The sequence below is a fragment of the Serinus canaria genome, chromosome Z, assembly GCF_022539315.1.
Source record: "Serinus canaria isolate serCan28SL12 chromosome Z, serCan2020, whole genome shotgun sequence".
NCBI lineage: Eukaryota > Metazoa > Chordata > Aves > Passeriformes > Fringillidae > Serinus > Serinus canaria.
The window spans coordinates 62,366,951-62,387,934 of NC_066343.1; the positions used below are offsets into that span (position 1 = coordinate 62,366,951).

Here is a 20,984-nt window from a genome sequence, read left to right on the forward strand (position 1 = left end):
GGCGGCGGGGCCCGGGGCGCTGGGGCCCGGGGCGGTGCGAACCCGCCACGACCGGGCCGTGATGCCGCTCCCTCCCCGGACCCCCGCGGTACTTGGGGCGGGATCGCCCACCGAGTGTCCGGACCGAGCCCGGCGGTGCCGTCCGGTCGCGCCACGCTCGGTGCCGGCCCCGAGGGCTCTCAAGCCGCGCCGCGGGGAGGTGGCGGGGGCTCGGCGGGGCGGGGGGAGGCGGTGCCAGGCGGGCGGGGCCCGGGCTCGGCGGGGCTGTAGCGGTGGCGGTGGCCGTGGCCGGGACTGGGCTACTTAGAACGAGCGGCGGCGGCGGTACAGCTGCGGCAGCAGCATGGCTTCGTCGCAGGGGAAGAACGAGCTGCTCTTCGCCGACTGGATGGCAGCACTGCCGGGCAGCCTCCACAACACCCCGCTCACCAACCTGGCCATCCCCGGTGGGTGCTCCCGGCTGCCCGGCCCGCGGCCGCCCTGCGCCGGGAAGGCGAAGCGCTTGGCGCGGTTCAGCGCTCCACGCTCTGGGGAGGCGGCGCGCCCCGGCCGTGCTGCCGCGGGGCTCCGCGTCCGTCCCTTACCGCGCTGCCTTGCACCGCCTGTGGGAGAGGGTGGGAGCGAGCGGGGCAGGTGCGGACAGAGGCGCCGGCGGGACGCGGCTCCGCGGCCCCGCGCTGTGAGCGGCTGTGGGGCGGCGGGTGCGGAGTGCGCGGCTGTACCTGGTGTCGGGGAGGGAAGGGAGCCTGTTCCTGTACCGCCGGACTGGCGTAACAGCCCGAGCAGTAAACCTCGCCTAGGACCTAAATGCCACATACTGCCCCTTTCCCCGTAAACTTGTGCGGCGAGATCGGTCGGAGCGGGGACGGACGCAGGGCTGCGGCTGCGGGAGGGGAGGCAGGCTGCGGCAGTGTGCAGCTTCATGTCATGTCGCTGTCAGAAAACGCTCGATCTCAACACAATTTTAAATAAGATGAGGCATAGCAGGTGATGGTGTTCATGATGTTCAGACTACGAACTCTTTCCTGTCCTGCCTCAGTATTTTTTTTTTTTTGTACGATATTAAGTATGGTTGTAGACTTAAGCAAAATACATGGTAGAATGCAAACCAGTAATTGTTTCAGATGATCTCTGGTTTGAAGGAGCACCTCAAGGTTTTGCAAGACCTCTTTAGATGCTCTAACTAGCATCTTTCCTCTCCAAGGTGTCTAACTGGAATGAGATTTCAGAGATGCTGAAGCTCTAATATTTTTTAAGCTTCTTATGAGAAATGTTCACTTCTTGCAAGTTTTGTGTCGTAGGTGCTCATGTTGCACCAGTTTTTTTAGTACTAAACGTACTTTAGGACAATGTAATAGCAGCTGATATTTCTGATGTGTTTTCTATCGTTTCATTTAGACACAGGTGTGCCCTTCTAAAATTAAGTGTCTCTTAGTTTCTTATGGTTTACACAAGCCATATCTAGCATTTTACTTGCTACACTGAGTGTTGCTGTTGGTTGAATATATTCTGTATAAAATTGTGTCCCTCCAAGGCATAGGAACCTGGCATCTGCAATTGTTCCATCAAATTCTGTTGGACCTGTAAAAATCTTCCAGTGTAATAACTTTTCATTAACTGTGAAACACTCTTATGGAGTATTGGCATAATGAGAAGCTATTCTCTTTGGGATGCATGGTGGTTTTTCAGGTTAAATGTATTGTTTTAGAGACTTTTTCCTGCTTTGAGGAGATATGAAACTTAACTTGCTTCCTGATGCAAAAAAATTGCCTTTGTTATGCATCACCATTAAGTGACTTCCTTTACTGACGGAGGTTGTTACTAATGAGGATGTTACTGGTACATCTATCTTACCAACATATCTCTGTTACTTTCTTACTGTCCACAGTTTTTCGAAGTGGACGTTTCTCAGAGCTTTGGCAGTAATAATACAAGTTTTCACACCTCGTTAACATGTTTAAATTAAATACAAACAAACCAATTTGCGGTGGGCTGTGCCGGTTAATCTCAATATAGCATTTAGCAGTGGGCAAATTCTGCAGGCTGTAAGTGCAGAGACTGAGCCCTTACATTGGCAGAACTATTTTGTTCATGTAACAACAATGCACACAGACTTGCTTTTTGTGAAATTAGCAGAAAAACTTACAGGATTTAAGTGGCATAGTGTTAAGACCTTTGAAATTTGTTCTTTAGTTAGTGTAAATTGACACAGACCTTTTATCTGCCTGTCTCACTTTTAAAATGCCAGGTTTGGCAAACAGAGTCTTATGGGGAGGGTGGCAGTATAGTTCATGTGAATTTGTCAACTAGGGAGCATGGCAGACAGACGATAGGTATCAGTGTAGTTTAAGCACTGTGTTTTAACAGTTGATTTATTATTATATTCAACATACTCTGTGGACATGCACAATATTAAGGAAAAGGGCTAACATGGGATTGGTTTAATCCTTTAAGAGTAAATAACCTTTTGGACATTCATAATATTTATATGAAAGTTTTCTCCCATATGTCTACAGCTGAGCATTAATAACGTGCATAGTAGCTGTTAGTATATAACTAGTATTCAAGTAGTTAATGCAAGGAATGTGTGTAATCCAAACCTTCATGTGTCAAGGTAGTGTTAACTTGCAAATTTTTCACTGTTTTTGAAGTTAGTGTTTAAGAACAAAAGTATTCATAGCATTTTATTTACATTGTCTTTTTTTTTTCTCCATACCAGAAGTTAACAGTACATTTATTTTTTTTTTTTCCCAGCAGGATTTAAACTTCCCTTGCACAGTAAGGATACTGATTTTGACCCTATTTCAACTGGATGAAATTCAGTTCTGGAGCCAGAGTTCAACAAAGCTGATGTTGAAGAAAATAAACTATTAGCTTGAAAATGTTAGAATGAATTTTCCATTACAAAGGGTGTTCCACTGTATTAGGGGTGAAGTTTTGTTTTAGAAATCATCAGAACATTTCTCATTGTCTAGAAGGAGTGCTTGGAACTGAGGTGATACACTCAGTTGTTTTTGCACAGATACATGCTTATATCACTTTAGCTGTTGCAAAGAGAAGCACAAGTCCCATAATACTCTGTCATGATTGTATTTAAACTATATTGTTGAAGGAATTTTCTGTTCATAATATGTTTAAAACCTTTTTATTGTTAGGTTGCTAAGCTTATGCAGGTACAAATTTATACTATTTACCACCCCTTATGCTTTCGTAAATTAAAAAATCTGTGCTGGATTTTTCTAGTATTTCAGTAAGTTCTTCGACTCATTTCATTCTCCACAGTTCAAGCTAGGTCCTTTTGTTTTCCCAGCTACAGGAACCCTCTAGATGAGACAGAAATCTCTAATATAACTTGTGTCAGCTTTGTCTGTCAGAAACTTTTCTATTTTAATTTCTTCCACATACAAGGATGATGCATTTTCTATGAGGTTTTTGTCTTTCTTTGAACTGACTATGTCTGTGTTCTCTTATGCTGCAAATGACAGATTTTCCTCAAGTGATAATGGTAGCAAAAACAGTATGCACTCTTTGGAAATAAAATGATCTGGTAATTCCCAGAAAATGCCCCACAAATTTAATCTTCTATTGCTATGACAATTAGAATAATGAAAGGTTATAGTCTTAGGACTTTGGGTCAAGGTGCACATGTTCTAGTGCTTGCAGACTGTCTCTTGTGTTAAAGGATCTGCCTGGCTAAACTCTCAACAGTTTGTCTAAGAAAAATGTGGAAGACTTGTTTCTGGTCTTTGGGGAAAGGGTATCTTTGAGGAGTTGATAAAATGTGGCTTTGCCAGTGCCTGTGCCTCTTTGATCCAGATAAGAAATAGGTTTTTGGAGGTATTGCATGTTTATAGGACTGAAATCTTCATGCTCCCAAGCTGAGGCTGAAAAGTGAGGTATGGAGAGCCTGTGTATTCTGCAGTGTCAATGCACCTTCCTTAATCTGAGCTGATCATATCAGTTACATGCAGTGCAGTAAATAGACATCAGTAGGCAGCATTTCCTTATGAATTGTTCCACTTACTGTTCCACTTACTATCTCACTGACAGTCTTCAAATATGTGTCTAGTTTAATATCAGAGTCTTTATATGAATAATTTGTGCAATTGTTGTTGCCTTTTCTCCTGGTGCTAATATTTCAAGACTCTGAGAAGTCCATGAGAATAATTTATGATTGAAATGAGTGTTTTCTTCCATAAGTTACTCATACCTCCACCAAAACTGGTACTACCCCAAGATTCTGCCATATGAGCAGTCATGATGCGTGCTAGGGCCAGTCTGTAAAGTGTGGGTAAAATCTTCTGAATGAATTTAAGACCCAGAATATCTCTTGAGTGCATAATTTTCTGGAGCTGTGATTCTTCAGACTTTTGCTTCTAATTTCCTTGAGCAGATGAAACCTCTGACCTCAGCATATGTTCTTGTTGCTCGAAAATGCAACATGAGCAATACAATTCTTGTGGAAAGTATTTTCCCAGGACCTCATTGGCTTCTGTCATTTTTCAGATGGGATTTTAAATTTTTTAAATTTTGACATATAAATTTCTTTGTCCATCAACTGGAATGCAATTGCTAGACACAACAGAGCTAGCTTGGCTGACCTCAAATAAGAAGCAAGTTGTCAGGTGGAATTTTTTTGTACTACCCATCTTTAGAAAAAGGCTCTGAGACTTGAAATTTCTATTTCCCACTATCAACATACTTTGCAAAAAAAGAGCAAGACCTTATAGGGAGTTATTTTACAAAGAGGAGGATGTGTGGTAGTGTCAAATCTCAAAGATGTATTAGGATATTGAAGATGGTAGGGGGAGACTTGGGAGAAGAAAGTTACTGCAAATCAAATATTTTAGCCGTTTTTTATGAACAATAGCACTGCTGCATTAAATTAACAGCTCTGTTTGAAATATTTTAACTTCCATTGTAATAGCTTGTAAATGTTGAAGTGATATTTTTTTTTCTTAGACAGTCATTCCCCATTCTTGGACTCCTGGGGAAATTCTTTCACCTTAAAAAAGGCTAGAACTTCTTCGGTTGTGTAGAACTGCTTTGGTTGTGTAGACACATGGCATTTTCACTGTTTAAATGTTATTTGGAAACTCTTTAATTCTGATCTTGAATAGCCAATGATTTGTATTTGGCTTAAGAGTGGTGGGTGATTGTCTTTGAGATGCAGGATCTGTTTCAGCCTTTTCTATCTGGTCCTGGTCAGCAGAATACCTCTGCTTCACTTGCCTGGGTCCAATTCTGTACAAAATTAGCTTTGCCTAGAGCTCTAAACTGATGATGCAGTTTATAAATAAAACTTATAACTATAATGCAAGTCACCCATTAGCTTTTGACGTGTATATGTACCTAGAAGAGTTCTTTCTTTTCTGCTGTGCCTTGCACTCAGTTTTCAGTGGTTTTCTACCAGAAGTAAGTACCTTAATCTTTCTTTTTTTCTGATCAGAAAATGAGCAAATATCCTTATAACTTTTCTTTAGGATAGTTCTTTTTTAATTTGTTGACGATCTTTTTAAATCAATCACTTTTATCCCCAAAACAGTTTCTCACTGGCCTTGCATGTGCTAATGTGTCATTTCCAGCCCTTTCAGAAATATTTCTGTGTGATACAGTTTCCTGTGGCATTCACCATTAATTTCTCCTGCTGTGACATGTTTCTAGCACACACAAAATAAAGCTGTTTGTTTACTCACACTGCCGTAAAAATCAAACAGTTCAAACCCTTCGGTTACTTGCCCATCTGCTACCAGAGGTAATTCGAAACTGCCTTTGCTTGGTTTCCCAACAGGAGCTGTTTATTAATCCAGCAATCTCTGTCCACCGTGTCTCCTGCAGCTCAGTTCCAGCAGAACTGCCTTCTCCAACCTGCCTTGCATCCTGCCACCATGGCAGGTGTGGCAGAGGGAACAGCTTTGTTGCCATCTGGAATTATTTCTGTCTTTCCAACTCAATGAACTGCTAGGGTTTTTAATCTCTTGTCTGAAAATTTCTTGACTGTTCTGTGTATCCAAACTGCCCTTACCTTCTGACAGTCTTTAACTTTGTGTTTGGTGTGTTTTATGTTTGGTAATTTCCTGTGGTTCTTACTATACTGCAACTTGAACTCTTGTCTTTCATGCAAAATGGATCTTGCTTTGAAGATGCTCAAATGTGTCATGCTCTCAACTGTGTGAGTAGTTTAAAATGCAGATCCTAGGTAGACAAAGTTTTGCAGACTGTAACTTTAAACCCCCTAAGAGTGCTGTGCAATCTCTTCTACTGTTCTGTATAGAAATAATAATTAAAATGCTCATTACTTTTTAGAAATTAATTGTATATCATTTATAAATAGTATTCAGATTTAGTAGTAGATAGATTTGTGTTTAACTGTTCTACTCTTCAAAGAGCAGCCAGTTCCAGGGAGAATAACTTTCATTCCAATCTTATCCTTTCTTCAAAGTAGGTTCAAATTATAGGTGCTTAATTTGTGAGCAGATCTTCTTGTGCAATCCCTACAGTATAGCCCCTGGGACACCGCAAACAATATAATTGGGAAGAAATGTGGTTGAAAATCTGAAAGTTTGGATTTTAAATCTAAATTTTTGCTAAGTTGAATGGTTTTTCATTTGACCTACTGTAGCAAATCTTGGTTTAATCTTTTCCATTACGTTGAATAGCCATATAGTGTCAGCTAATAATGATACATAAAGGCCAAAATAAAAAATTTCATTTTAGAAAGTCCAGGTTTCTATTTTTCTGTCTATTTTAACACCATCTCAGTTTTCACCATAATCCAATTTAAAACAAATTGCTAAAACAGTTTTCAAATGCTTTGCCATCTTTTGAAATGGTGTCTCTCTTTATATTAAAAAAGTTAATCTTTGGCTCATCCAATCTCTTACCTGGTTAGCTCACATACCTTATGCTTAAATACTTAGTGTTTCAACTGTGAAAATAAAATGTTGCAGAATACTTGAAATAGATAGAGGATGTAAAGAAGAAAGGGATTTCCCTTGTTTTGGTTCCAGGTTTTGCTCCCTTCTGTGTATGTTGCTTAGGATGTTTCATTTGATTGGAGATACATGACATGTGCTGCTGCCATCAAGGCAAAAAACCGTCTATGATGTCTGCTGCATTATCAATTTTGCTTGTAATTTAAAAACCCAGGATAAAGGGCACTGAACTAATCTAGCCTTTAATAAATTCTCTAGCCATTTTTTTTAACAACAAACTCCAGTGAGATGAATAGTTTATTTCATGCTTTACCTTGTCATGCTGTCATCCATAGTAGTTCTGTGTTTGAATAGATTTTTTTTTTTTAATCCCATTAAACACTTGGCTTTTCTTTAGACATTGGCAGTCATGCAGCTTGGTTTTATAATTATGAAAGGTTGCTAAACTGGGATTTAAGTGAGAGTAAGAAAAATGTAGAAAAGGGGAGTTATATGTAGTGTTGTGCAGTCAATTTGATGCTTTAGAGCCTCAAAGGTTAATAGTTTGTTAGCTTTGCTAAATCCTGCTGTACTGTCAAGGAGACCACTGATACTGAGGCTGGCCTTGCTCTTAGGAGGAGAGCTAGGTTAGGAAGTCTGCTCAGTGGGTTGTGGAAAATTTCACTGACCCCTAGGCTGCGCTTTGGAAGAAAAGGTGTTTGTTTTATACTGCAAAGCTCACAAAAGCTTTTGGTGGAATTCTGCTTTCCAGCTGTTGTGCATGCTACCCAAAAGTTGCTTTGTCAATGGGGAAGTTTGAGCAGGTGCTCATTCTAGGTAGTACAGAAATCCCAAGAGATTTGCTATTTTAGGATTAGTCTTCTTTCTTTCTGTTGAAACTCTCAAATTTTGCGAGACTGTTCTAATTGTGTAGATCATGTTCATGATTACTGTATCAGAAGCCATGCAAGCTGGGGTAGTGGTGTTTCTTGTATTTCACGTGTGAGGATGATTTTCATGTATTCCCATCATGTGGTCAAAAAATGGGAGACACTTGGATGGTTCCCTCAGACTTGAAGTGCCTGCATGTCCAAAAGGGCTCATCTGTGTGTGTTGGGCAGATCAGGAGATCACTTTGAAGCTGCTGCAGGAGGCAGTTGCCAGTTACTTTTTCCATTGCTGGAAAGCAATGAAGATTGTGTTGGCACTCTGCATGGCATGATGGTATTAGTAATTCACCCACTGGGGTAAACAGGCTGGATGAAGCTGGTTTTGGACAGAAATTCCCAGCTAACCTAAGCCACAAAAAGGGGGAGGATTTTAAATGGAAGAGGCAAAGATCTAGCTTGGACACTGACTAGCAGATGCTGTCTTTATCTGTATTCATCTGCATCCTCATTGAACTAAAATAAAACACTTTTAAGGGGTTGCATCAGTATTTTTTTTTATAGATTGGTATATATTTGGTATATATTTTGGTATGTTTAGATTCGGAACACGTAGACTATGTGAATCCAAACCTGGAATTGTCTATTTTGGGCCATGTTTGTGAGTTAGTTTATTTGTTTTGTTTTGTTTTTAATGCTTTAACTTTTCCTCCACCTTGTACAGTTATCTCACCATTTCCGTGACTGAAGTGAAACTTTGCCAGTGGTATGGAAATACTCGGTTTTGTTGAACTGTAATCTGCAAAGCATTGCTCAGTTGGAGTTCTGCCTTCCTCTGCTTCTGGTGCAAAACTGACAGCCATTTTTCTTTCAAATAGGAGAGATCACCTCAAATCAGGTGCTGTCCAGGATGGGAATGGGGAACACATGTCAAGCCATGCCTCAAGGCTTATCTAGGAATGCAGGCTCTTGCTGTGAGTGGGAGCTGCACTCATGCTGTTAGCCAAGTGATATTTAGTGTGTGTGCTGAGAGAGTGTTTTGGGAAACACTTTATAAGTTGACAATACATAAGGAGAAAACAAGCCAGCTTCAGTAATTTTTGGATGTATAATAGGGGAAACAAGCCAAGGGACACTGTGAAGGACATCGACAGCATATGTACAAATGAATGCTGTTGCTTCTGGTGTTCATGAGGCAGGATTTCCTTTAGAAATCAAAGTGTGGAATATGGAGAAAACTGGGATTTCTAAGAGCAGTTTTAATGAACTGGCCAGCAATGCTTCAGACTTCCCTTGCTGAAAACAGTGTATGAACCAATAAAACTAACAACGACTTCCTTGAGAGCTTAGGATGATGTGTTGGTGGTGCCACAAAGAAATGGTTGGCTTTTGTGCCATTATGTATTTGGTCCTGTCACATCCTCCTGCCCTGCAGGGGTCAGAATAAGTCACTGTAAGGTTGGGTGATCTGGTCCATGTTGGGATTTCAGTTCCTAGCTGCTTATTAATATGCTTTGTACACCACAGAATTCTTACTGTTTCCTTTGAGGCTGCATCCTTCACAAAACCAAGAGTAATCTCTGCTATTAGAAAGTGACTTCGGTTTTGCAGGAGAGTCCTGTTTGTATCTGGATTGAAAAGGGGTTAAACTGGGTGAAGGTGGAAGCCTAGGACCAGGGAGAAATGATGCACTGGAGGGAGGTCAAAGGTGCAGTAAGTTCAGTGCCTTGACTCTGGTGTCATCTCTGATCTACATCACAGAAGAGGCCCAAGGACCAGGTTAGAAAAGGGGATGTTCTCCTCTACTCATATCCCTTTACTCTTCTGGCCTGTATACTTTTCAGAACTGGATTTTACCTTTTTTCAGCATGGCTCTCCCAGATATGCTACGAGAGATAAGGTTTCTTAATCTTCAAGCCATCTATCTTAGGCTGTGAATTAGCTTGAATTTTCCCATTGAGAAGGAATATGATGGTGTTTTGTTGTAATTTTTAGGGTTTATTAATTGGTTTTGTATTTCAAAAGATATTCAGAAGTGCTGATAAACAAATTAAATTCCTTGAAAGCAGCTTCTCCAAGTCAAGTGAGAGATAATGCCTTTTCATTTTGAAATTGCTATTGTCTGCATGAGCATGCTGTTCTTGCAATGCAGAAGCCAAGAAGCGAAATGCAATCGCATTTACATCTCACTTTCCATCAGGTGTTACTTCAGCTCTGTCTTAAGAGTCAGATACAGGCCAGAAATAGAGGATATGTAAAACCAATGGAGATATGGAAAAGTATTCTAATTGGAAATGACACTTGAAAGTAGGTGGGGATAGGATAACATGCCTGTTTTTCTGCCTGCTAGATTAAAACAGTGCTTAAAAGTTACTATGTAAGACAAAATGATGTGTTTTAAAAATTTGCACCAATTCACAGACAATCCAGGAAAGATCCAGGGTGAAAGAAGGGGACTACTGTGTTTGAAGTGAACTTTTTTCCCTAAGTTCTACTTAGCTCATGGTTCGGGTGCTTTTTTTTCTTTCGGATTAATTTTCAGCAGTTTATTGGATAACAGGATTCATTCACTAAGAGGTGAAATTTTAACATGAATCTAACTGACTCTGGTTTTCCACTGCCTTTTACCATGTGTAAACGCAGATCTGTATGAAATGTCACTAAATTAGGGCAGTAACTGTGTTTTTACTTTGTGCACTATGTAGGGTGGAACTGAGTCTGCCTCAGTTAGCTCTTGATGAATAAATTGCTCTGAACAGCTGAAGAAAGCAATGCTGACTAGATGATGAACTTAAATATGGCCCTTTAAAATACCCACTGAAATGCATTTGTCAGAAAGAAAAGTACTGGCTTATGTTGCTTATAGTCTTTAAGTGAACCATTATTAAATAGCTACATTAAAGAAAAAATAATCTATTTTCAGAGTGAAAAAATCACAAGATTTACAGTTCAGCTTTATTCAAAAATTCCATTGTCTTTGCTTATGTCCTAAATATAAATCAGGGAACAACAAGAGAAAAGCAGGTTTGGGGATTTTGCCTATTGCATTGCAATCAGCTGACACATACACTGTGATGACTAATGGTGCTAGATCAAACCCTTATGTACAGAAGAGGAGGAAATAGCATATAGTCTAACTGATTATTTTGAAGCTGAAATATCACTAATATTTTGGGTTTTTTCTGTATTGTAATGGTGTTTGAGGTAGCAGGCCTTTCATAGACTTGCTCCTTTTTACTGTTGAAAATATGATGTATTAACATTTATTTGTAACAATATGCTTTAATATTTAGACCAAAGTATTTCAAAGACAAGCTAGCTTATTTTCAAAGTCTCAACATATCTTTTAAGATGTTGGTGTGCTTGAATTCAGGAGAACTCTTGGAACAAGAGTAAGTGAAGGTTGAAATTTCTGGGTTTTGTCTCCCAATGCAGATGTAGTGATTTTTTTTCCTGGAATCACTATGGAATTGAGATAGGTATTGAAACAGAAAATACTTTTCAAGAAAGGGCTTTAAAATTTGGGTTATTTGAGGCTGCATACGGTTCTTTCATAACAACAATATTGCTCTGTTTTCTGAAACCCTGGAACACCAAGGCTCATCATACCTCTTTTGAACAACTTCTTCCAAAAGACCAATCGTCTTCCTCTGGTCTTTGATCTAGGCTGGATTTTCATGTTGCATTGCTATGTGATGGCTTGAAAATAGATAGTTTAAATTATGGTGGGGAGAATAGAAAAGTAGTTGTCAAAAACACTGCATGGATTTCTGTATTGCATTGAAGATAAAGATTTAGGGAGTTTTTGATACCTGCACGGGGCACTGAGAAGAGCAGTAGTGCTGGAGACCCTTGAGACTTCACAGTGCAAGTGATCAGACGTGGTGACTTCGACATTAGTCCTGCCAAGTGGATACAGCTCTCTACCAGCATGTGAAAACACCAGTGACTGGTGGTGGGGCTGGTCTAGGGCGGGGCTTCTGACTTCTGCCTTTTGCTGATGCTTGAGCCAAAGACATAGCTTAAAGCTTATCTGAAAAAAATGGTCAGAACTTGGAAAATAGGATAGATGTGCATGTTTTATCCATCTCCATAGCCTTCATGTTAGACACAAATTATAAAGAATTCATTTTCTCTATAATGACAGGATGTTTTCCATGTTTGTTGACAGGAAAACTAAATTATTTGATTAAAATAAGGGATGCTGAGGCAGGAGTAGAAAATGAACCTGTGTTTTATTGATCTTAATTTAGTGCCTTGACCTTTAAGCAATGCATTTTCCCAAGCATAGAGGAGAAAAGTTTCTTTTGACAGCAGATGCATCAGGTTTTTTATGTCTTGTACATGAGATTTGTGTGCTTTGCACCTATATCACACCAGCAAGAAAAGGAAACATTTTTCATAGGAAAGCAACACATGCATCAAAAGTGATGGCATACAGAGCACTGCATCGTATCACCCACCTCTGAAGTGGTCTCTGAAAAGAAGGACCAGTCAGAGGTGAAACCAGGCTGTAAATGGTTTGGCAGATCTCCATGGATTAGAGGGTGAGCTGCAGGAGATAAGGTTTCTGGCCTCACTTGAGAATCACTTAAAGGGTTACAACAGCTCCAGCTAAATTGGAGGTTTGCAAGATCTGCAGTGCAAGGAAGGCCAGTTAGCAGCACATTCTGAGCTACATTAGGGGTTGCATGTGCTGTGTTGGCATTATATGCAAGCACTGCCTCAACCCTGCACTGGATGTTCCCTAGTGGCATCTGGCCGCACTTCTTCCTCTTTCAGTCTGGGAACCACAGACAGGTGGTTTTATCTGCATAGTGTGGAATTGTTTCCTGATGTGAAGGTTGTTAAACAAGTTACATATTGCTATAATTTTTAATGTATTTTAGAGGAGAGAGAGGCAAGGTGTGAACCCTTGGAAGCCTCATAGGCATTGCCTGAAAGCATGAAGGCACCAGTAGTTTCATCCATGCTCCCAAAATTATGCAAGAGAGAGAATAAAGTGAAAAAAAAGAAATAAATATTCTGAAGGATGGAGGGATGCAGATGAGCCATTTAGGTTACTACCCTAAATCTTTGCCTGGAGATTAGGGTGCGAACACTGCCAGATTTAGCTCCATCTCTTTGCAAAGCATTGCTTCAGAAAGCATCTAGAGCATAGCCCAGGAGTCTTTTGTTGGCTGATTTTGCTTTGAAGACTTCAGCAAAAGTTAAGGAAAATATGTGCTGAGAAAAAGGGACACAGGTATTAATTACACGGCTGTTGGGGAAAATAAGTGAAATTTACAGTAACAAGGCCCACATTTTACTGCTAAATAACAGGATATACCCAGGCATTTCACCAGCTGCTAAGTTTTTTGTGGGCTCTGAAAAGACTATTTTACTTCTGCTGTTCTTATGTGTGTTCCAAAAGTATGCATTACTGCAATACCCCTGTCTAATAAATTTTGTACCCAGGACCCCTGTTTGGAGAAAACCATTTATATAGCATTGCAGCCTAGTCCTTACTTAAAAAAAAAAATGTGGGTGTGAGAGAATTTGCTGTGAAGTTTGAGTAAAGTGAGTAATAAACCGTGCAGGTAAAAGATTTTTCCAGCTCACAGCAGAATGGGGCTGTGTTCTGACAATTTGGTGCTGCAATCAAGCAATGTTGCAGTATTGAAATACTTTATGAATGCCAAGCTTGGATGTTTAAAGTGAAAACTGTTGGAAAAAAAATTTCATAGCTTTAATTTCAATCAGAATATCAAATTACTGAAACCCTAAAAGAATGTTTGCCAGTAGGCCTATGCCTACTGTTAGACACTTCCTGCTGCTCTTCTTGGCAATGAAGTCATGATTTCAGAAAAATAAACTTCAAGGAATTTCTTTGGGGATGAAGAGCGATGCTGATTAATGACTTTGTCGAAGCAACAGGTTAAAATTTCTTTACAGTGGTCCTGTTGTGTGCAATACTTCCTAAAAAATCCAAAATGAATCTTGGTAGCAGTGTTTGCATCCAGTCAATCTGAATGGCTTGCTGGTGAAGGCAGCACTGAACTGCTAAAACTGAGTACTGAACATTGCGCTTTTTCATTGCTGCTATGTTTGGGTCCTGTTTTAATTCAATTTTTTTTCACTAACAACCTAGCTGATAACAAGCTCATTATTGAAGTATACGAGGAATACCAATGTAAAGAAGCACATGAAAAAATTGCATCACAGGGAAATGGACTTGATCTGGATAAAAATAAACTGAAAGTCAGGCTTCCTTTTTTAAAGGGGGATTTTAAGCATGTTAAATTCAGAAAGACACTTGGAAGGTGGCAGGAGCTGGGATTATGACAGGTGAGGCAGCTGGGAAGAAATCACCACTGCTGTTGTTGTCCTCTGTCTTGGCTTGAAAAGACAGGTGTCCGCTAAGGAAGGCACGAGCCTCTCTTGAAATGGAAAATGTAAACCTCCTCCCTCCAAATTAATATAATTTTGAAATTAAGGGGCTCTCAGGCAAAGATATGGGAGTAGGAATAGCAGTTCTCTATCAAGAAAAATTAAAATAAAAATGCATCAATAGAAAAACAGCACTGACAGAGTCAGAATATGAGCTGACACCCTCCTGTGGCTCAGGGTGTTGTAGCAGTCCCATTAAATGGTGGCTGCAGTCCTCCTGCAGAGACAGGTGTGGCTCTGTTGTAGCAGTGATGCTGTAGAAGGGTGTAGTTTACCTCTGAAGGTCCAGTGGTGCTGTAGATGGGCCTGGTCTTCCTCTGGGAATCCCGTAGGAAAAGAAAGGCCGCTCCTCTGAGAAACCGGTAGGAAAAGGCTGCCTGTTGTGTTCCAAGGCTCAGATTATATCCAGGTAGGAATGTTTGGTTCCTCCCCCTGGGCGGAGCATTTCCCAATGGAATGATGGAATTCTATCAGTCAAGCAGTGAGACTCAGTGGCCCCTTAACAGAAGATATCTCCCCAGAGGGAGGATTGTTGTGGAAGAGATAAAGAAAACTGCCCCACCTGGATTTAACAGGTGTCCCAATTAACAGAAGACAGCTGCCCCACCTCTGACAGATGGCAATAGAATGCACACCCCTCAGTATATCTTGTGTTTGCAACCTAAGACAGCCACATGCTCAGAACTGTGATGGTTAATGAAGGGGAGGTGGGTCTGGTGTGGTTGCAAATGAGATACAGCATTCACAGAATAAACTGAGTTGTGTAGGACTGGCAAGGCCCTGCACAGGACCATCCCTGAGAATCACGTTATGCTGCATGTGGATAATGTCAGATGGATCCCAGGAGCACTGGTTGTTGTCTGTTGCAGCTAATGCACCTGTCTGCTGCACATTGGCAGCATGTTGGTGAAGTTTACTTCTGAGGGAACTCTCCACAAAACACTTCCAGAAACTTCTTAAGAGATGAAAAATGTTCATCCATGCCTTGTTGATTTTTCTTGAATTGAGATTACTTTCTGACAGAAAGCATTTAGAAGTGGTTTAGAGAGTAGCAATTAAGATGTTTTTATATTTCTTCATCAGGGACAAGTTTGGAAGGGTATTGTAAATTTAGAGACTTTACTGCTAATCCAGACTATGGGTGATTTACCAAACTGTTGCTGTATAAAACTTGATGCTGTGAACGCCTTGGTAAATGGTTTTCCCATACCATATGAGAAGCCTGGGCAGGCATTGGAAGACTGAATTTTTGTACAATTTTTGACTTGATTTGTTCCCTGAGCTCTTCTTTGCAGGGGGCATTTTAAGCTCTGTCAAAATGCAATACTCTTTTATCGTGAAGTTTTGTGATGAGTATCTCTGTCTGGTAAAGTGCCAGCATCTGTGACCTTGGAGCCCGTGTCTAGGTTGTTGTTGCGGGTGTGGCAGAGTCACAACAATTGAATTACAGCCTGATGATTATGCAGAAGTCACTACTTAACAAGCAGCAAATTTTGGATTCTTTTTCTCTTACCAGTGAGGTGTTTTACATGAACCAGCCTGCTGGTAGGACTGTTTACACTATAACAAACCTCTCCTTAACTGGAGGATGGCAACCTGCAGTTGGGCCTTAATTTGTCATTGCTGTAACTCAGTGAGAAGTAAATTTATATTTTAGTTATTTGCTGGAGCCAAAGCACATTCTATCCTAGAAGAAAATGTAAAGCAGGGAGGATGCAAGGAAATATATTAATAATTAAAAGTAATGCTACTTTTCAATATGCAGATATACTTTGAGGTTAGCTGTCCCTGACTGATGGGACACACCTGACCACATACTGTAACAGGCAGTTCCCTAGCTGTTGTCTATAGCTCACTTCCCATCCGATCTCTGCTAGGCTGGCTCAACTATTAGTTTTGGGTACTGCCTACATTGTTGTTGTTCTCTGGCAGCATTTCATCCTTAACGTCTGCAAGATCCAGACAGAAAATTTGATCTCTCCATGAGTTGTTCTGGGGTGCTAGTCATGTCTTGTGTTGTAGAAATACTTCCCTAAGATGAAGAAAAATGAAAGGTCTGGTGATGTGGAAAAAATGACTAGTGTCTCCCTCTCTGGAGCTTTTCTTGTACTGTGCACCGAAAAAGAATTCCTGTTACTTTAAATTTGCACAGTTTCTGAATATGTGTGTTAAAATGCTGGAGTACCTACTGGGGAGTCCACTTGATACCAGGTTATCATCTTCTTTTTTAGGCAGTGATGCTGACTTTCTCAGCTGTCCCTGTATCTGCAAATGAAAGAAAGAACCAAGCTAAAACCCCACAATCACCACAGTATTTGTTACTCTGTTCATTCTGCTTGGAACAGCCCTTCTACCCTCAAAGCAATCCTCTTTTTACCCTCATAAATGCTTTATGCCTTTCAAAGTGTGTTCGAGGTCCAGGTATGTGACAGTGTAATTCTCTATAAAAGTATGTTTTCTGCCTGTGCTGTGCTCCATAATCATAGTTCTCTGGTTGCCTGGAAAGAGGGTATTGCTGTTTAGTATGTCAAAGCTGAATTTGAAAACCTCAAGAAGAGCAAATGGTGAGAAATTGCTTATCCCCGCTAAAGGGAAGAGGAGGAAGCTGGGGATACCAGGAGAAGATGTTGAGATCTTTGGCTTGCCTATGCATTTCAACCTCTGTATCCTTGGGTGTCAGTTGAAGATGATGTCCTGTAAGTTGTTCCATGAGCTATCCTTTTAAAGCTTTTAATGACACATTTTATTCCAATACTAGAAATTATGAATTCCTGATGAGACCATTTGCTACATCAAGACCATGAAGAAAGTTGGTGTTAGAGATCCAGTGAGAGTCATATTTTTGATGGAGCTGTCTCTTCCTACAGCGTATGAAAATGTTTCTGAGTCTGATTAAAGAATATGAGCAATGATTTTTCAGAATGGCTTTCTGGTAGGATTATAACTATCACAGCATACTCTGGGGGTAGTCAAGAAGTGAAATATAAATGTCATTTTTCTCCATATATATTCAGGTTGAAATTAAACTGAATGTTTTTACCGATGAGACTGCTAGAACAACTGATAGATTGAGAAATCTGTTAAAAGTGAGATCAGAGTTCTTTCCAGAAAAAGCACTCCATCTTAGTATGAGGTTTCAGAGTTGCTGTAGAGTCTATTGAATTGAATTATTCCATGGCTTGAACTGATTTTTTCCATGCAAGGCAACAGTCCAGCATCAATAACCATTACCTATTGTGGCCTTAGAGGTAAAGCAACCTTGATCTGAAATGCCCTTACTGTTGTTGTCCATTTTCCAGTAAATGCTGTGAGGAAAAGAACTTGGAAAGTAACACATGCGTTTCTTCATCCACAGCTGATGAAAGACTGCAAAAAACGAATACTCCATTTGGGATGGATTATAGGCATTCTCTCATTCAAAAATGAAAAATTTCTTGTTGGAAGCTTCCCTTTCTGTGATGTCTGAAATACAGATTATTTTTTTAATTTTGTTTTTAACTGCTTATGTTACATATTTCAGTTTTTTGTGGGTATGGACTTAGATCAGAAACAGGAGTTGTGGTATGGAAACTCCTGGCAAAGACCCAAGATGAGCTGGAAGTACTCAACACTCAAGAATTAAAGTATATTCCAGCCTCCAGTGTTTTAAAGCTACTTCTCTTGTGGAGCTAGCTGTTGCAATCTGTGTTTGCTGAACAACCTATTCTAATATGATTTTGGTGGGAATCTATTGATATTGTTTGTTAATTCCCTTGGGTTTTTCTGTTCTGTAAACCAACCATGTAAAATTACTTTCCTCTAAAATACTACCTTTGAGGCACTCTTGAACAATAGAGTGCATAAGTGTAGATTGTTAGTTGAACACACATAAAAAATTAACGTTATTTCTTAGCAACTTAAATAATATAGGAAATATTTTATGAAATGGACATGTTGTGTTAATTTAGGTCCAACAAAAGTAAGCCTTTTTCTATTACCTACGTGTCTTGGAAAGTATCCTAGTCTCATGACTTTGCAGAGATTTCTGTTGGAAACCAAACCATTATCACCACTTTTTATTAAATAAATAAAATTTTTAAAAATTCTGCAAGAGACAGAGGCTACTTCTGGCAAGGTTATGAAAGGATTTTTCACCGCAATGCCAATTTTGCTGTCTGCTTCAGGAAGAGTATCACCTGGATGACTAAATAATTGCTTCACCTGTACATGCCCTGAAGCACTGAATAATTTTTTGGCTTTTAGGAGCAGAAATTGGGTTTTTAGGAGTCAGAAGCAGGCAGGATACCTGAAAATATTCACTTAGTCATTATATAGAGAGTACGTAGGCTGGGTCAATATTGCTCTCCAGACTGAACAAGGAACAGTAGTTGTGGAACAGTTAATCAAGGACATTTAATCATGGCTTCAACAATTTTTTATAAGTAGGTTTTTTTCTTACTTTATTTCTTCGCTTCATAGTTATTAGACTTAATTATTTGCTTTGGGTAACAGATAGTGTAATCACATTGACTTGTAGAATTTTTGTTTTCCTTACTCTTTTTGTCTTTTCACCTTAGTTGTGATATTTTTTCCTCTTTTTTACAATATTGTAAAAATCAAACTTATATTTGTAGCATTGGAATTGGGTGTTTTATCTTCTAATCCTTTTATGGAAGAAAAAAGTAATGTTTGTTAAGGGTTTTTCTTTGGATTTTTGCATTCCCTGTAGCAGAGTAAGATGCCATATATGGACTGTTTAGAAAGAATTTGTAAACATAGACCACGGTGGGTTAGATGGGGTTAGACAGAACAAGGTATAGCAATAAGGAAACACATTGTTTCAGCAATACTTTGTATTCAATTTTTCTATCTAAACTATAATCCTTTCATCATCAGAATAGCCAGGTAGAGCTTTGTTCTCAAAATGTTTTATAGAAGTTTAAATTTTAAATGCTTACCTATATGTTCAAAACAGGAAAAGTCAGAGTGTGAATAGGGTGCAGTGTGGCTGTGACCCTGGTTCAGTAACTAACTTGGGAGGCACTAAATTGAAATTACAAAAAGGTCCTCTTTGAATGCATTGACCAAGTGAACTTCCCTGAACACTTGCCTAACATTTCTTATACTAAGCAATTATGTGTGGGGCAACAATTAATGTGAGTTTACTTACCACTGCTCACAGGAGAATAAATTAATATATCTGACTGATAAATAAGCTGCAAAGTTCAGACAGTACTATTAGTCCCAGCCAAATTCACTGTTTCATAGGAAACTGTGGACTATTAATACATAATATGAACAGTGAATCCTATGCTGGAGTGTGAACAGCTGAGCTTTAAGATAATGAATAAAAACACACAAGCCATATAAAGACAGGGAACCTTTTTTGGTAGGTGATCAGCAGAAGAGTAAGTTGATGAAAACATTTTTAATTCTTTGTTTATGACTTGCACTGGCATCAGAAGAAACAAATATCTGTATATATTTTCAGGCTTCTACATATTTAATATCAAGTGAAGATTAACAAAATGCAATTTTTTTTTTTTGAGACTTGATGTATTTAACAAGTGCTCTTTGGGATTTTGGCTGACTTGTTCAGGTAACATGGATATATAATTTCACTTTCATGGGAACTGATACAAGTTCAAATTTGAATTTCTAAATGCATCTGGAATTAATGAAACCATGCTCTCAAGAAGTCAGAGTTAGGTCACTGCAGAGGTCCATGTACATGTTGCCCTAAACTGACCCACTTGAGGCAAAGTGACCCCATTCTGTGACCATGTTCAGGGTGTTTCCCTCTTCCTAATGCAGGGCAGACTACAGTCTGTCTCAGTCTGGGTGTTTTGCTAATTTCACCATGTGTTCTTTAATTTCTGGAAAGGACAGTGAGTGGGATTAGAATGTAACAAATGATTGCAAGTATCTGTCCCAGCCTTTTGAAGGTGTCTGTACATGTTGCAGGTGTACTCTTTAGGCTCACATTCAAAGGAGTCTTGCAAAATTTAAATTGATATATTTTTATATATATATATATATATATATATGTATGTATGTAGGAGGATTTTTTTTTTTTAATTTGTGTATGTATGTGTATATATATATATTTGTGTGTGTGTGTGTGTGTGTGTGTGTGTGTGTGGGTGTGTGTGTGTGTGTGTGTGTGTGTAATTTATTCATTCATGGCTTTTTCCAGCAGTTGAGTTAGGCTTTCACCCATAGTGATCTGTGCAATTAATTATCATCTGTGTGTAGTTCTTTAGGGTAAAGAGGTTAAAACACAATAGGGCTTATCTTCTCAGAGTTCATCACTACTTAATTGATACATTGGAGCTGGCAATATTTGGTGTCTTCACCCTTGTGTCAGACACCAGCTGTGCCACTGATTTGAGAGGTGAAACCTGAAAGATTAACCATCTCTTTCTCAGGTATTGTAACCAGCTGAACACAGAGCTTTGTAGTTAACTTATCTCCTTGAGTCTGAGTGAAAGGACTAGTATCAGTCGTGCCTGGGCTTCAAGACAACTTACTTATTTTTACTACAAAGAGATGCTTCAGTCACTGGGGTTTCTTTCTTGATTATAGAAGTCAGCTCTTTGAAAGACATTGTTAAAAATGGACTCACAGGACCAACCTGCCCCTCTGCCCCCTGTGCAAACCTGAGTGTTCTCACTTGGGTGTCTTACTTGAGGGCTCAAAGATCAAAGATCTGCACTGGACTTGGGCACAGGCCTTGTGTGCTGAAAGGAGTAGTTATGTGCTATTTTAAGTCTTG

General features: G+C 39.7%; 1 protein-coding gene across 1 annotated transcript in view; it reads left to right on the plus strand.

Moving 5' to 3' along the window:
* Window positions 1-265: 265 nt before the first annotated feature.
* PLCXD3 (phosphatidylinositol specific phospholipase C X domain containing 3) overlaps window positions 266-20,984 on the plus strand; it is an 81,467-nt gene continuing 60,748 nt past the window's right edge. Inside the window, exon 1 of the mRNA XM_050986572.1 lies at window positions 266-446. Coding sequence (XP_050842529.1) covers window positions 344-446 — 103 coding nt within the window. The 5' untranslated portion in view covers window positions 266-343. The remainder of the gene's footprint in view (window positions 447-20,984) is intronic.